This window comes from Pelobates fuscus, chromosome 13 (assembly GCF_036172605.1).
Source record: "Pelobates fuscus isolate aPelFus1 chromosome 13, aPelFus1.pri, whole genome shotgun sequence".
Taxonomy (NCBI): domain Eukaryota; kingdom Metazoa; phylum Chordata; class Amphibia; order Anura; family Pelobatidae; genus Pelobates; species Pelobates fuscus.
This window is the reverse complement of record NC_086329.1, coordinates 15,491,536-15,506,224: the sequence shown is the minus strand read 5'-3', so window position 1 is coordinate 15,506,224 and position 14,689 is coordinate 15,491,536. Positions and strand designations below refer to the sequence as shown.

General features: G+C 38.9%; 1 protein-coding gene across 1 annotated transcript in view; it reads right to left on the bottom strand.

Annotated features, from left to right (window-relative positions):
- The window catches only part of AKT1 (AKT serine/threonine kinase 1), a 98,211-nt gene that overhangs the window by 29,672 nt on the left and 53,850 nt on the right, over nt 1–14,689 (bottom strand). The window contains exons 4-5 of the mRNA XM_063439531.1: nt 6,838–6,949; nt 3,560–3,707 (exon numbers count right to left, since the gene is read on the bottom strand). Coding sequence (XP_063295601.1) covers nt 3,560–3,707; nt 6,838–6,949 — 260 coding nt within the window. The remainder of the gene's footprint in view (nt 1–3,559; nt 3,708–6,837; nt 6,950–14,689) is intronic.

Genomic DNA, 14,689 nt, shown 5'->3' with positions numbered 1-14,689 from the left:
CTATTTTGTGTATATATATATATATATATACATACACACACAAAATATATAATATATATAATAATAAAAAAAGAAAAAGACAAAAAAAACACACACTAGACAATTCGGGCCAGGACTAGGCAACTGGGACTCTCCAACTGTTAGACTACAACAGCAGCTGTTGTAATCCTGCAGTCATTGTTTGGCTAGAACAGCTGGCTTACTTTGGGGGGGGGGGGGGGGGGTTGTAGTCAAATTACAGATGGGGTCATGCAGTTACCCAGCCTTTGAATGGTCCAAAATGTATAACACTGATCACTGATATAGCAACAAATGCCTTGGCCAAAGAGACAAAAAATTTATTCAAGTAGCCAATATTTTATTTACAATTGTAGCCAGAATACTGAAGCTCCCTTTCAGTGAGCTTATACACGGTACAGAGAGGCGATAAGGCTTTTCAAAAGATTTTTGCAACATCAGAAATATTATTATTATTATTATTAACATGTGCAGAACACCGCGTGTATCCTCCAAAATAATTAGAGAGACAAAACCTTCTAATTGCAGAAGACTCGAAATTTGTTATAAAGCTTCCCAAAGCCTCCAAAAAGTCAAGTCCAGATGGCATCCCAGTAAGATATTCTTGAAAATATAAGCATAAAAAAATGATATTGCATGGCATATGGTAACTGAAGGCTTTGCGAGGCAAACCTCATTCTGAAGAAATGCTTTTGGTCTAATTTGTCAAATAAGGGATCTTCAGATTTCTAGTTAGCCACGAGAAGAAATAAAAATATAAAAATAAACAATAAAAGTAAAAAAAAAAAAAGAGTAAAAGAGTAAAAATAAATATACTTTCTAAATGGGGGTAGGAGATGTTCTACAATCTCATCTACAAACCCCCCTCACCCAAAAAATAAGAAAAAACAAAGAAGGAAAGAAAACAGCTTTTTCTATAGACGTCTACAAAAACAGTGATAGTTGACCTTTGACATGCCAGCTGTTATGGACTACATTTCACCCAACAGCTGGAGTGCTAAAAAGAGCCAACCACTGCTCTAAGGTACATGTCCCTAAAAACCATATCTGGTACAAAATAAATAAAACCGCAGGCAATAACATCGATCTCCATATTCAACATTATTCACCAATGGCAAGATGCAAACACAAACATGCGATACATATTAACATGTGCGCGTGTATGGATGCTGAACTTGTAGAGATCTTTTTTTACGGTGTATAAGCAATATCGTTTATTAATAATAAAAAAAAAGGGCACCCAACACAGGACATAAATTGTGCCATTAAAATGTGTGAATTAAAAGCATAGCACAAAAAAAACCAAAATTTAAATAAACTCTAAAATTTAAACACATCACACCCACAGTAGGACCAGCAATGGTTAGTATTCGTCTGGTCAGTTACCTCTTCAAAGGACACCAAGTACCAAAACCACTACATTTGAACATAGTGGTGTTGGTGAATTGATGCTGTCCCTTTTATTTGGACAAAAGTAAAAAAAAACAGCAGTTTCGGAAAAAAGAAAATGCTTACGCTTGATCAAACACAAGCTTCTATGCTTCTACATTGTCACATGGCTGTGGGACACATACAACAGTGTTGCCAGGGCTTTTTTCGTTTATTTTAAAGGGACACTGCACTGCCCAAATACCAAAAATAAAGAACTAAAATACAGTTTAGAAGATATGCTTCCAATGAAAACATGGATTTAATATTTTTCCTATTGAAGTACATTAAAACAAATCTTGCAAAAGCTGCAGATCTCGTCTGCTGTTTTTGCAAGCCCTCCCCTTCTAATCCAGCCCAGACTTTCTGTGGCTGTCCAATCACAGACTTCCCAATGCACCTCAATGAGAAGTCTTTGCAACGCAGGTGCTCTGGGCAATTGCTGCCTATTGAGTTCAGCTCCATTTAGCTAACCAAACCAAGAAGTTACAGGATATTAACACAGTAAAGGAGTTTAAGCATGCGTGGGATAGGCATAAGGCTATCCTAACTATAAGATAAGGCCAGGGACTAATGAAAGTATTTAGAAAACTGGGCAGACTAGATGGGCCGAATGGTTCTTATCTGCCGTCACATTCTATGTTTCTATGTTTCTATATTCTGTCTGATTAACAGCCATGAGGTGTAACACGGTCAATTGATAAAATAGTCAATTTCTATTGAAATGTCGTAATTTTTTTTTTAAAAGAAGGCACACTTTACATATGAAGCTTTTCAGCATCCTGAAGTGCTCAAGGGATCCGGAGTGTCCCTTTAAATAAAGTCATGCTCATTCTATTGAATGTACACTCCCGTATCTGTAGCCTTGCTACAGTAAATAATCCTATGGAAAGAAGTACTGAAACCAGGTTCTGGGGAGCCTACAGCTACACATATTTCCCAACACGTCGGTCCTGTCTCTCGTGCTGGAGGCAGTAGACAAGGGAAATGGTGCCATTGAGCAAGCAATTTTTGTTTATTTGGAAATTTCTGCAAAAAACAAAAACATGCATCGGGCAGCACGAACAAAAGTTATACATTTTTTGTACGTAATAACAGAGGCATTCTTGTGTTTTAGGAGCAGCGAGTATCCATTTATGAAGGTAGCTTTTGAGAGATTATAGACATAAGTTTAAATTCCATAGTTAATTGAAAACTATAAAGTCTAAAACAGTATAAATAAAAAAAATGAAAAAAAGGACAGAAAAAAACAAAACTCTGCACATACAATAACATTGTAAAAACGTAATCAGAAGAGGTGCACGGCCTGTTTAATAACAATAGCACATTAAAGATCATTATGGTGGAGTATAATATAATTTTACTTATTTTATCCTGCTCTGATGGAATTAAAACCTGCATCGAGGCGTGACAGTGTCTCCATTTATATATCTCTCTCTGTATAATTGCCCTGGGAGCCTGCAGACACATACACAAGCCAACTTGCTACATTCGGGTCAATACACAGCTTGCATAAAATTCTTTAAAAAAGTGATTTTTTTTTCATCCACCATGGTTATTCAAAATAGCCTAACTTAAAAAAAGTCCCTAAGTCAGCCATGCTTTCATTACGCCTACTCTGGCCTTAAATATTAAAATTCACTTTGAAATCTTGATTTAGTCAATATTCAGCCAGGGTTACTCACTATAGTGTGAATTTAACGTGAAATCAAAAATGTAGGTCAATATAGCCGAATTAGAAAAATTCTGTTTTCAGCTTGGCTAGTTTGTCCCGAAATTCGATATTCACTTTGAGTTCCCGGCAGTTCTCATTTTACTGAATAATCCGGTGAATATCTGGCTTTTTTTCTGTGATTTGCTAAGCCGTGATTCGCCACCAATCAATAAGGTGGGGAGGGCTGGGAAGTGAATTATATATATAGTTATATGCATTGTATATAAACTAAGATGGTATCTTGATAAAGGCCACAGTGTAGAGAGTTGGTACCCACACTGACAATAGTTAGTGGGTTGGTGTTTGCAGTATACATCCATATTTACCAACTTAATAAAAATCAAACACAAAAAGTTGACATGTGGCGATGCACATCATTTGTATGGTATTTAAACTTACTACTTTGTGTTTTGGTTTAGAAAGAGAGACTTCCATTTCTTCTGCTCCAGAATTATCACTCGGGGAACCCGATCTAAATTCCATCATTTCTTCTTCCTGCTTCTTAAGGCTGTCTGCTACGGCTTGAATGGCTTTTGTCCATTCTTCCCTGAAACAACCAGAGAATGATAAGAAAAAAAAAATGGAACCACATAATTGTTATTACTACACGGTAAGATATGTTGTTATTCACAGACACGCTGCTTCCAGTACAAATTATGGAAACATTACAAAAGTGTGTTAACGTTTCCTTAACAGAAACGGAATTCCTAGGAACTAAGCATCAAACGTGTGACAGGTTTTTGTGTGACCGTGAGGGGAAGCCTTTTCTTTGTTTGACAATATCCAGATTATACAAACACGCAAAAACAACTCACAGGAGGGAACTGTCCCGAAATAATAACTTTTTTTTAAATGGACCTCTCAACTTTAAAAATAAAAAAAAAATGCACAAATGCCACAACCCTGGGAGTTGTTGAAGTTGAAAGTGGAGTGCCAGGCAGTTGGGAGGCTCAAGGGTCATATAAATATTAAATAAAGGACACTTAAATCTCTTAAAATTCCTGTGGCAGAATCTCCCCCTTTGCTGCGGACCTCACAAAGACAAAAACCTACAGGCCAATGGCCCAGCAAAGTTTTCTCCTCTATAAGTAACATTCAATTGGGCCATCACAGAAAAAACTTTTATAGACCTACATAGAACTTGGCACAGGGACATAGGTTTGCATTCAAAATGCTACGCTGTCCCTATAAGGCCTTTTTGGCCTACGAACAGAGATTTGAAGCGATTAATATTTTTATTTTTTTGCAAATTAGTTAATACCAGAAAAGGTAAGCTAAACTGCCATGGTGATCCTCCACTATCTTCTCTCTATCGTAATCCAGAAGACTACCGTATTTTTCGCTCCATAAAATGCACTTTTATTCCCCTCAAAAGTGAGGGGAAATGTCTGTGCGTCTTATGGAGCGAATATGAAGCTTTACTTACCTGTCTTGTAGCGTGGGCCGGCTTCACAGCGCGCACCGCGGTACTGGAACTTCAATTTCAGGTTCTGGTTTCCGGCGGGACTGAAAGGAAGTGCGCACTCAGTGTGTACACTTCCTTTCAGTCCCACCGGAAACCGGAACCTGAAATTGAAGTTCCAGTACCGTGGTGCGCGCTGTGAAGCCGGCCCACGCTTCAAGACAAGTAAGTAATTGGGGGACACTATGGGACGAGGGGAGGGGGACACTATGGGGCACTATGAGGGGAGGGGGCACTATGGGACGAGGGGATGGGGACACTACAGGACGAGGGGAGGGGGACACTACAGGACGAGGGGAGGGGGGACACTATGGGAGGGAAAGTGCACTATGGGACAAGGGGAGGGGGGAGAACACTATGGGAAAGGTGGGAGAACACTATGGGAAAGGGGGGAGAACACTATGGGATGAGGGGAGGGGGGAACACTATGGGATGAGAACACTATTGGACAAGGGGAGGAGGGGGTTAAAGAACACTATGGGACAGGGGAGGAGGGGTTGAAATCAATATGGGACAGAGGAAGGGGGGGTTAAAATCACTATGGGACAGGGGAGGAGGGGTTAAAAATCACTATGGGACAGGGGAGGGGGGTTTAAAAATCACTATGGGACAGGGGAGGGGGGTTTAAAGATCACTATGGGACAGGGGAGGGGGGTTTAAAGATCACTATGGGACAGGGGAGGGGGGTTTAAAGATCACTATGGGACAGGGGAGGGGGGTTTAAAGATCACTATGGGACAGGGGAGGGGGGTTTAAAAATCACTATGGGACAGGGGAGGGGGGTTTAAAGATCACTATGGGACAGGGGAGGGGGGTTTAAAGATCACTATGGGACAGGGGATGGGGGTTTAAAGATCACTATGGGACAGGGGAGGGGGGTTAAAGATCATTATGGGACAGGGGAGGGTAGTGGGTGGTAAGGAACACTATGGGACAGGGGAGAAAAAAAATATTCTGAACAAACTTTCTCATAGTAAGAAACACTATGGGACCGTTTGTTAAGAATATTTTTTTTCTGGGTTTCCTCCTATAAAAACTAGGTGCGTCTTATGGAGCGAAAAATACGGTAATTGAGTTGTTCTTTAACAAATACTAGGCAGCAATTTCATATATAATTTTCAAAAGCAATTTTAGTTCTCTCTTATTTGTCTATTAATCCAAACCCCTGTATTTCATTCAGACAAAAGTCTTCCCCTCTTATAATGAAGGTAAAAGTTTGTATAAATCAATTTCATAATGTAGAGGATATTTTACTTTTATTATTTCTTTATTTTTTATTTTCGGTTTTAAACATTCTACACTATTCTCTCAGCTCTATTTTATATCCTCTTTACATCTCTGCTCCGGAGGTTATTCAGAAGCACCCCAGCAACTACAACCCTAACATCTTCTCAAGGAAGGGGGTTGCTATTATCCCTTAAGCCGGAGCAGATACCAGCTCGGTAAATTGTGAGCATCATGTGATAACAATCGTTCAAGATGCATCTATGATATAAATGTACTGCACTACATGACTGTAAAATATCATCTACACATACTACCACAAATTATTTCTATATATTTTCATAACTATATATTCTTTCCAAATTATCAAATATGTGGTCAGGGCAAATTGCCACTTTGTTCACTTGCGTAGAAGTTTAGGAACCCTGCTTATATTATACCTGTCCATTCCTGCAATTCTATCACATTCAAGTACTTTCAATTGGCCACTATGGTTTACATTTGCAAAACACACCATGAGTTCTTGCAAGTCTATCCGAAGAAGAAATGTCTTTATACTCGTCTAGACATTTAATAAGAGAGAAAATAGATGTCAACTGTGATTTCGAAACATAAAAAGCCTGCATCTTTGCTATACCCATTCATTTCAATCTGCCTCATGACAAGCTGACATTCTTCTGCTTAAAATTACTCAGCCAGCAGAACAGAAAACAGCAACAACAAAACTTCCCAAGGCAGGTCTTTTAAAGGACCAGTATGAGATCATGGCTGCTTCTATTCTCTAGCTTGTCTGTGGTGGAATATCTATTCAAAATCTTGTCTTGTGCTTTGAGACTGACCATGACAACACAATAAGGGGGGGGGGGGGGAAAGGCTCTTTCTTCTTCAGAAAGAAGGTACTTCAGAACAGCTGGTTAAAGGGGACAGCATCGACAGTACTAAATATGCCCAGACGTCTTCTTAGCAATTGCTAAATATGACTGAAACCTACCGCTCCTCCGGAGAATCCACATGAAACGTTCTTTCAATTACTGTGGTCCATTGGAGACATCGGATGATAAATGTGTTCGCTTTTGGTCGTTCTGTCTTCATCAGCTGACATTCTATCACATATGAGGGGGGAAAGAAGGATGGATCATAAGCGTCTTGAAACAAATGATTTGTCTTTATTTTACCCGGCACAAAAGTAATCAGCTGAAAAATTTGCAAAAGTGCATTTTTCTTTTTTTAAAGACAGACAATTATGTTTATTGATGATCAAGGCGCTATTAAACAGAGGCACAACAATCTGGAGGTTCAGATTGCCTTCAAGTGATTTTTTTTTTCCTTCCTCAAGTTACAACAAAGAATTTTTCCTTGCAAGTCATAGAAATAAAACTTGACCCTTTTGCACACTATATTAGTATTGTTAATAATGTAGCAGGGAATTACCCACAGGCTGTTCTCTCTCTGACTAGCAAATGTTAGAGCACTAGTTTGTTCAGCAACGTTCATTTTAACAAATGATATACATGAGCATCCCTTTAAGAGAGTTTGTGAAGTTTGACAGCAGAAACATAAAAAGGAAGGGGGTTGAATGGGCTACTACTAGAACAGATAGGGGGTGGAGAGAGTGGACTGCTAACATACACAACCCCCCATTTACTCACTGACCCCTCATTCACTTCCTGAATGTCTATTGGCCTCCCATGCAAAGGTGGCTCTGCGTCCACACACTCCATACAAATAACTCCAAACGTGGATGTCTAGGTGCTGCTTAACCCCCTAAGGACACATGACATGTGTGACATGTCATGATTCCCTTTTATTCCAGAAGCTTGGTCCTTAAGGGGTTAAGGAACCCAAATCCAATTTTAAAAAAGAAAAAGAAAAAAAATCGTGATATACAAATGTTGAAGCACATATTATGAGACAATACGATCATCTAGGGTTTCAGAAGACATCTATAAACTACTGGATCTGTAATATACATACATATCAACAACATCTAATTACACACACGAGGATTCAAGCACTCATTTTATCCTGTGGACTTGTATCTACTTTATCAGTTCTCTACAATTATTGGGTTTGTTACACTTGTAAAAAAAACAAAGTCATACATAGATTCCTAAATAAATAATATATATACACTAATACAGGAGCCATGCAGATTTGAGTGTATATATATATATGTATACATTTTATATCAGATTATATATGTATATTACCTCAATACTTTCCTGTATCAGATCATTTAAAATGACACAGTTTTTGATCTTATTACGGTATGTTTAGATGTACACGTACTAACATTTTAGCAGAGGATATTAATTCATTTCAGTTTTGAATAGCCGTAATTATTGTAGAATCTTTTATTTGTTGTTTTTTTACTATAAAATTAAGTTTAAAAAAACAACCCCAGTGAGAGTATCAGATTTACAAACTCTGGTGAGCTGGAATGCAATCGAGATATACTCGGTTATTGGCTGCGGAGAAGAGTTTCCTTTTACTTCAAAGGGGATTCTGATATGAAGCTGAAGGCACGGACCAGTTGAGAAGAAGTTCAAAGGGGAGGGGGTTCCTCTTTAAAGATCAGCTGCCTGTGGCAGCTCTCCAGGAAGTTTAGAGTGAACTTTAGGCTAGATTTGGAACTGGGCTCACTGTGATGTTTTCTCACGAGTAGCAATACTCAAGAAATACCACAGGGGGAGCTCTTGTGCCAAGCGAGCACTGTGTGATCAGAACCCTAGGTAACCTCTACTATTAATGGCCATTAGAGGGACATTTTCCGGTGGTAACGTTGAGGTGTGTCCACTGATCAGGACAGTAAGTTTATTTCCCTAATTATGATACTGTAATCATTTTCTGAAACCAATTAGAATACAAAAATACTTAATGAACGCCAATTTACTATATTGCATTAGCTTTCATTTTGACCTAAGTTAGGGTTAAAAGTGCACTTTATGCACCATAACCACTACAGCTCATTGCTTTAGTGTATTTTTGTTTTGTTTTGGCAAAATGTTTGAGCGGTCTCACAAAATCTAGGGCTATCTAGGTACCAAAAGCCTAGCTGCAACTCTGCAAATAAGGAAGTTAATTGCTGTATTGTCCGTCCAACACTTTTAGGCATGGATAGGCTGGTAGGGCTGAGGATGATGGGAGGTCTGCAGCACTGTCTGTGGTGTAAGTGGGGGAGCAGACTGTGATGTGATACCAATGACAGCTGGTCTCCCTTCACGTCACATTCACATTAATTTTGACACTGAACAATGGTCACTCCAGCATCATTGTGGCATCAATTTGATGCTGAGCAGCTACCCCTCCAGGAATGGCATCATTTTGGTGTACACTTGTACAAAATAAACTGCCCTCCTGCGTCTTTTTATCATAAGGTATTTTAGTACCAATATTCAGACGCAACCAGCCGAGTCATTCAGACATCTACACATCCGTACATACTGTGATGGCAGGAATGGCCACAAATACCGGGCTTAAATAAACCTCCTTTGAGTTCAGTCTCATCACCCTATTGTGGTCTACTTGTAATTCCCAATAGGGAAACTTATCTTTTCAGTGTGTTTCTTTGGTAGAACAACTCTGCTGGTTTGACGTCCCTGATCTCTGTACTCCTATATCCTGCCTGGCATTACATATGTATCCATCTATAGTCTGCCTCACCTTGTTTGTTTCCTGGACTTTGCGTATTATTGCGTATTATTTATGCCTACTATAGGCTCTGCGTTAAGTCCTGTCATCCTAAGCACCAGAAACGTGCTGTTTATATACACACACACACATCTGGAGAACATTGCAATTTCATGAAACAATTTTCCTTTATTGAATTAACAAATTTGGAATGATACGATTTTGATCCGTCTTCATTTTACCATCAAGTCAAAAGCATGTAGGATTTAAAAAGGAGGATTTCCAAAAAGTCTGTCTAATATACTCTATTAATACTCTTATTACTCGTGAAAAGACTGTTCATGATTTCATTTAGGGAGTAGTACAGGAAGTACAGAAAGAAGGGGTGGGGGGGAACAGTATAGTCACCTAAATGACTTGAGCTAAATACGCAGTTTTAGTGTATAGATCATTCCCCTGCAATTTCACTGCTCAATTCACTGTCATTTAGGAGTTAAATCACTTTGTTTCTGTTTATGCAGCCCTAGCCACACCTCCCCTGGCTATGATTGACAGAGCCTGCATGAAAAAAAAAACTGGTTTCACTTTCAAACAGATGTAATTTACCTTAAATAATTGTATCTCAATCTCTAAATTGAACTTTAATCACATACAGGAGGCTCTTGCAGGGTCTAGCAAGCTATTAACATAGCAGGGGATAAGAAAATCTTAATTAAACAGAACTTGCAATAAAGAAAGCCTAAATAGGGCTCTCTTTACAGGAAGTGTTTATGGAAGGCTGTGCAAGTCACATGCAGGGAGGTGTGACTAGGGTTCATAAACAAAGGGATTTAACTCCTTAATGGCAGAGGATTGAGCAGTGAGGCTGCAGGGGCATGTTCTATACACCAAAACTGCTTCATTAAGCTAAAGTTGTTCAGGTGACTATAGTGTCCCTTTAACCCCTTAAGGACCAAACTTCTGGAATAAAAGGGAATCATGACATGTCACACATGTCATGTGTCCTTAAGGGGTTCAATCCTAAAAGCAGCTTCCAATACAGGCAAGGAGAAGGGGAAAGATTTATTTTTTAGGCATTAAGCCAGACTTGGAAGGGAAAAAAAAAATATCTGATGATCGCAACATGATTGACAAATAATGTTTTAAAAAGAACATCACATAAAATACAATAAAATAACTTGCTTTAACCCCTTAAGGACCAAACTTCTGGAATAAAATTGAATAATGACGTGTCACACACGTCATGTGTCCTTAAGGGGTTAAACCAGATATTGCGAAAGCCGTAAAAAACACACAAAAAAAATAAAAATGAAAACCACAAAAACAATCCTGGTACGAAAAAATGTAATATATATATTTTGTTTAAAATATGAACAATATCACAATCACTGAAAATACGTACAATAAATATTTTCCTTTATTTAATCAGTGAACATCCGGCTAATAAACGAAACTCACCCTCACAGTACAAAATCTATTTGACACATGCTTTCCGAATGAATAAATAATGGGATTGTTTCCTACATGGCTGATATTGCAGCCAAAAAATTAAATGAAAAAAAGTTCAACTTTAGTTTTCGGCATTCTGGATGACTGATATGCTACATAACGCAGATACATGCTTGAAATTAACAAACGTCTGGAGGAAAAAGAATAGAAGGAAAGCCCAAGAGGAAGGAGGCAAGTCTTAACAATGCAGTAATGGGAATAAGGTTTCTCATGTGAGAAGCTACAATCAACGTGTTCCGGTGGCCTGTGAGCTCAAACAGAAGATTTTACACATTTTCTTCTGGATCATACTTTCGTTTTGAACAATAAACGGCAGAATTCAGTATTACATACCAATTTAGATCCAATTAATGTTAACAAATACTGAAACTGGGTTAACTTTCAGCTCCCCCCCCCCCCTCCCAAAAAAAAAAAAAAAAAATAAAAACTGCACATCAGAACGGTAAGTCATCTTAATGTAAGCAAAAGGTTACGAAATGTTCTGTGTATACCTGAGCATCACAGCAATAAAACTCACGGGTATGTTTGTTTCTAGTCAATGTTGCGTAGATCGTTTGAGCAGGGCCCTCTTCAACCCTTCGTTCCTGTAAGTTTTCTTGTAATTGTCCTATTTATAGTTAAATCCCCCCTCTAATAATATTGTAAAGCGCTACAGAATCTGTTGGCGCTATATAAATGGCCATAATAATAATAATAATAGATAAAATACTTTGGCCTTGCTTAGCTCCCAACACCGAAGAGGTATGAAATCAGGACGGGTGAGGATCAAGACCCATTTGCTTTCCTGGAGACATTGTGTTGTAAAGTGGTCAGATATTGCAACAAAAACAAAGAACATGGGAACTCTGAGGACGGACAAAAGCTTAGTTCTCAAAATAGTATTTGCTCACCTGTGCCATTACAGAGAGAACCTATTCCAAGGCACATCAGACTGATCCCACCCATAAATCCGGACCCGAAATGCTGGCAAGATTTCTCTGCACAAGAGATACAGCAACCCAGGACGACCTTCATGGGCCTCGTCAGTGAGGTGTAGCAGATACCCCCTCTAGGCACAGTGAGCATGGGGTCCACATCTGGATTACCCTTTTAACTTTGTCCCCAGCACAAATGTGTTTGTAGTGACCACCAGGCTCACATGGTGACTAACCAGGGTTGCCCACTGCAGACTGCTCTTGAAGGATGCAATGGAATAGCCTTTCATAGTCGCAACGACTTGAAATAACATGTTTGTACCAAGCTTTTTTTCCAATGAGGGACACGAGACCCTAAATAAAACAAGAACTTGGGATGTTGGCAACTCAAAATTGGCACGGTTATGTCAGGTAGCTGGGGGTCTAAAGCCTCTAAGGGTTTATTTAGCTACCAGCTGATAACTTTTTTTTTCTCTTCATGAATTAGAATCCATTGACAACGCTAATAGGAAGAAATCTTCTAAGTAAGGGGCATTGCTTGAACCTGGGAAATGTCCCATCTTTCTCCAGAAATTATGTATTCCCCTTACTCCAAATAAAGACCTGGTCGGAAGTATTAGCACCCCAAGGACACAAATTTCACCCCACCCTATATGACCTATTTTGTCATGCTTCCAAGCCTGCAGGGAAGAGCAGGAGTGATGATGGCTGTTACAGACAAAACTCTATTTACCCTTAAAACACCATCTTATATTCCTGCAAGTTTGTGTAGGTCCACTTTACTATAGATGCAATCACTACACCAGGACTGATTCAGGTATTGAATGACATGGACTCTTGTAACCGAGGAAGGTAGGACCCAACATAAACTTACTTTGGTAACTAAGAGAAGCTCCTTTTTGCAGACCTTAGCCTCTCTCCACGAACTACTTCCAACACTAGCGGGATCTAAATAATATATCACTCTATTTGTCCCACTAGCAAGCACCTGAAGATGCGCTCTGCGTATTGTATCTGTGGTAACCCATTCTGTCCCAGTTATTGGCTATCTAGCATTTCTTTATTAGCCAAGTTGTCCAACTTTTGATAACGCAGATCTTGCTTTTTTATTTTTTGGCTTATACTTGGTATTCCATAAACAAACTTCCTAGGCATCGGATCTTACACGGTTTACTTTCCTAGTACCTTTCAAAAGGCTTAATGCAGTTTTATAATTGCATTTAATTATAACTTGTGGCTACTCATAACCTGCGTGTTAAAAGCCTTAACAGTTTTGTGGAGACAGTGGTCCTTTAATGCCAAGATGGGCTTTTATTTCTTTATTTGCTTAATTGTGCCCTTTATGTCTACCTTTCATTGCATGGCATCACATATCGTTGCCTAATAAAATACAGAATTACAAATCGAAAAGTAATGGAAAGCAATAGGACAGCTGGGTCACGTACGATTCAGATCTGATGTAGGTTTTCCAAAGGACTTTCCAGGTCACATATATTAAACTTCAGAGACAAAATGTGGTCAGGTGAAGCCTTAGCAATACATGTCATCGACATTAATCCCTGGACAAGGAGTCAGAGCAGTGGGTTGTAAGGACCAGTGGAAAGTAGTGTGTAGTCTGCGCCTGTAAATGAAACCACTGTGTAACCAGACATTGCGAGGACACAATAAAAGGAAATTAACCATGTTAAACCACATACATGGCTGGGGCTGCACAGTCGTAACTGGCTTGAAAACACTGCATACGGTGTGCATCTCAGGCAAGGCAAGACGAACATATTCAAAGTTATTTACTAAAGAAGAATTCAACGTGAATTTCATATTTAAGGCCAGAGTAGCCAAACTGAGAGCATCGCTGTCTTAGACTAGGTTTCCAGTTTGGCTTTATTCACCTTAAACCTAAAATACACTTTGAATCCACCTTGAGTAAGCCTGTGTGTGATCTCAGAATGGAAGTTCAGAGTCTGCAAAGGCTTCACATTGAGCAAAGTACCTTTTGTAAATAACACCCTCTGCGATGTCATAGGCCGTAACTTGACATTTCAATTTTCCAAATGTACATAGAACATATAAAAATCAGCACTCACAAGAGCAGATATTGTTATAACAGAAAGGCTACAAGGACCACGGCACATGTGCCTTGTGGTCGCAGGAAGGACTTCTCAAAGTCCAACTTGAGATATTCGGGCAATACATAACTGTAGTTATTGAATTAGCACTGTGGGGAGGTGTAGGGTATGTGTGCGTCTGTCTCGGTGTCTGTGTGTGTGTCTGTATCAATGTGTGTCTCTGTCTTGGTGTCTGTGTGTGTGTCTGTGTGAGTGTATGTGTGTAAAAAAAAAAAAAAAAAGATCAAAAATATTGTTTGGCTTCAGCTTCCTTTAACCCAGTCATCTATTTAGTTTCAGCCTATATTTCATTGTTTTCCACTTCCTACAGACTCAAGGATTCCACAAGGAAACTTAATCAGAATTCAGCTTGGCCAATTATGACATAACCAGGCAGGCTACAAGCAATGTGGTGTAATGACTTTTACTGCGAAACAGTTTAAGATTCTTGGGTAGAAAATATAGATACAAATGCACACTTGGGCACTTTTTTTTCTCATTTAGGATGAGATATGAGATATGTAGTTGTGTTGTTGTAGCAGTCGATTATCCAAGATGTACAGGTTACAGTTTACAAATAATAAAATGACCAACAGAAAAAAAATAAATAAAAAAAAATACAACAAATATTCCTTTTAACAGTTGTGTCCAGTAATAGTAGTTCAGGCAACACATCACATCTTTA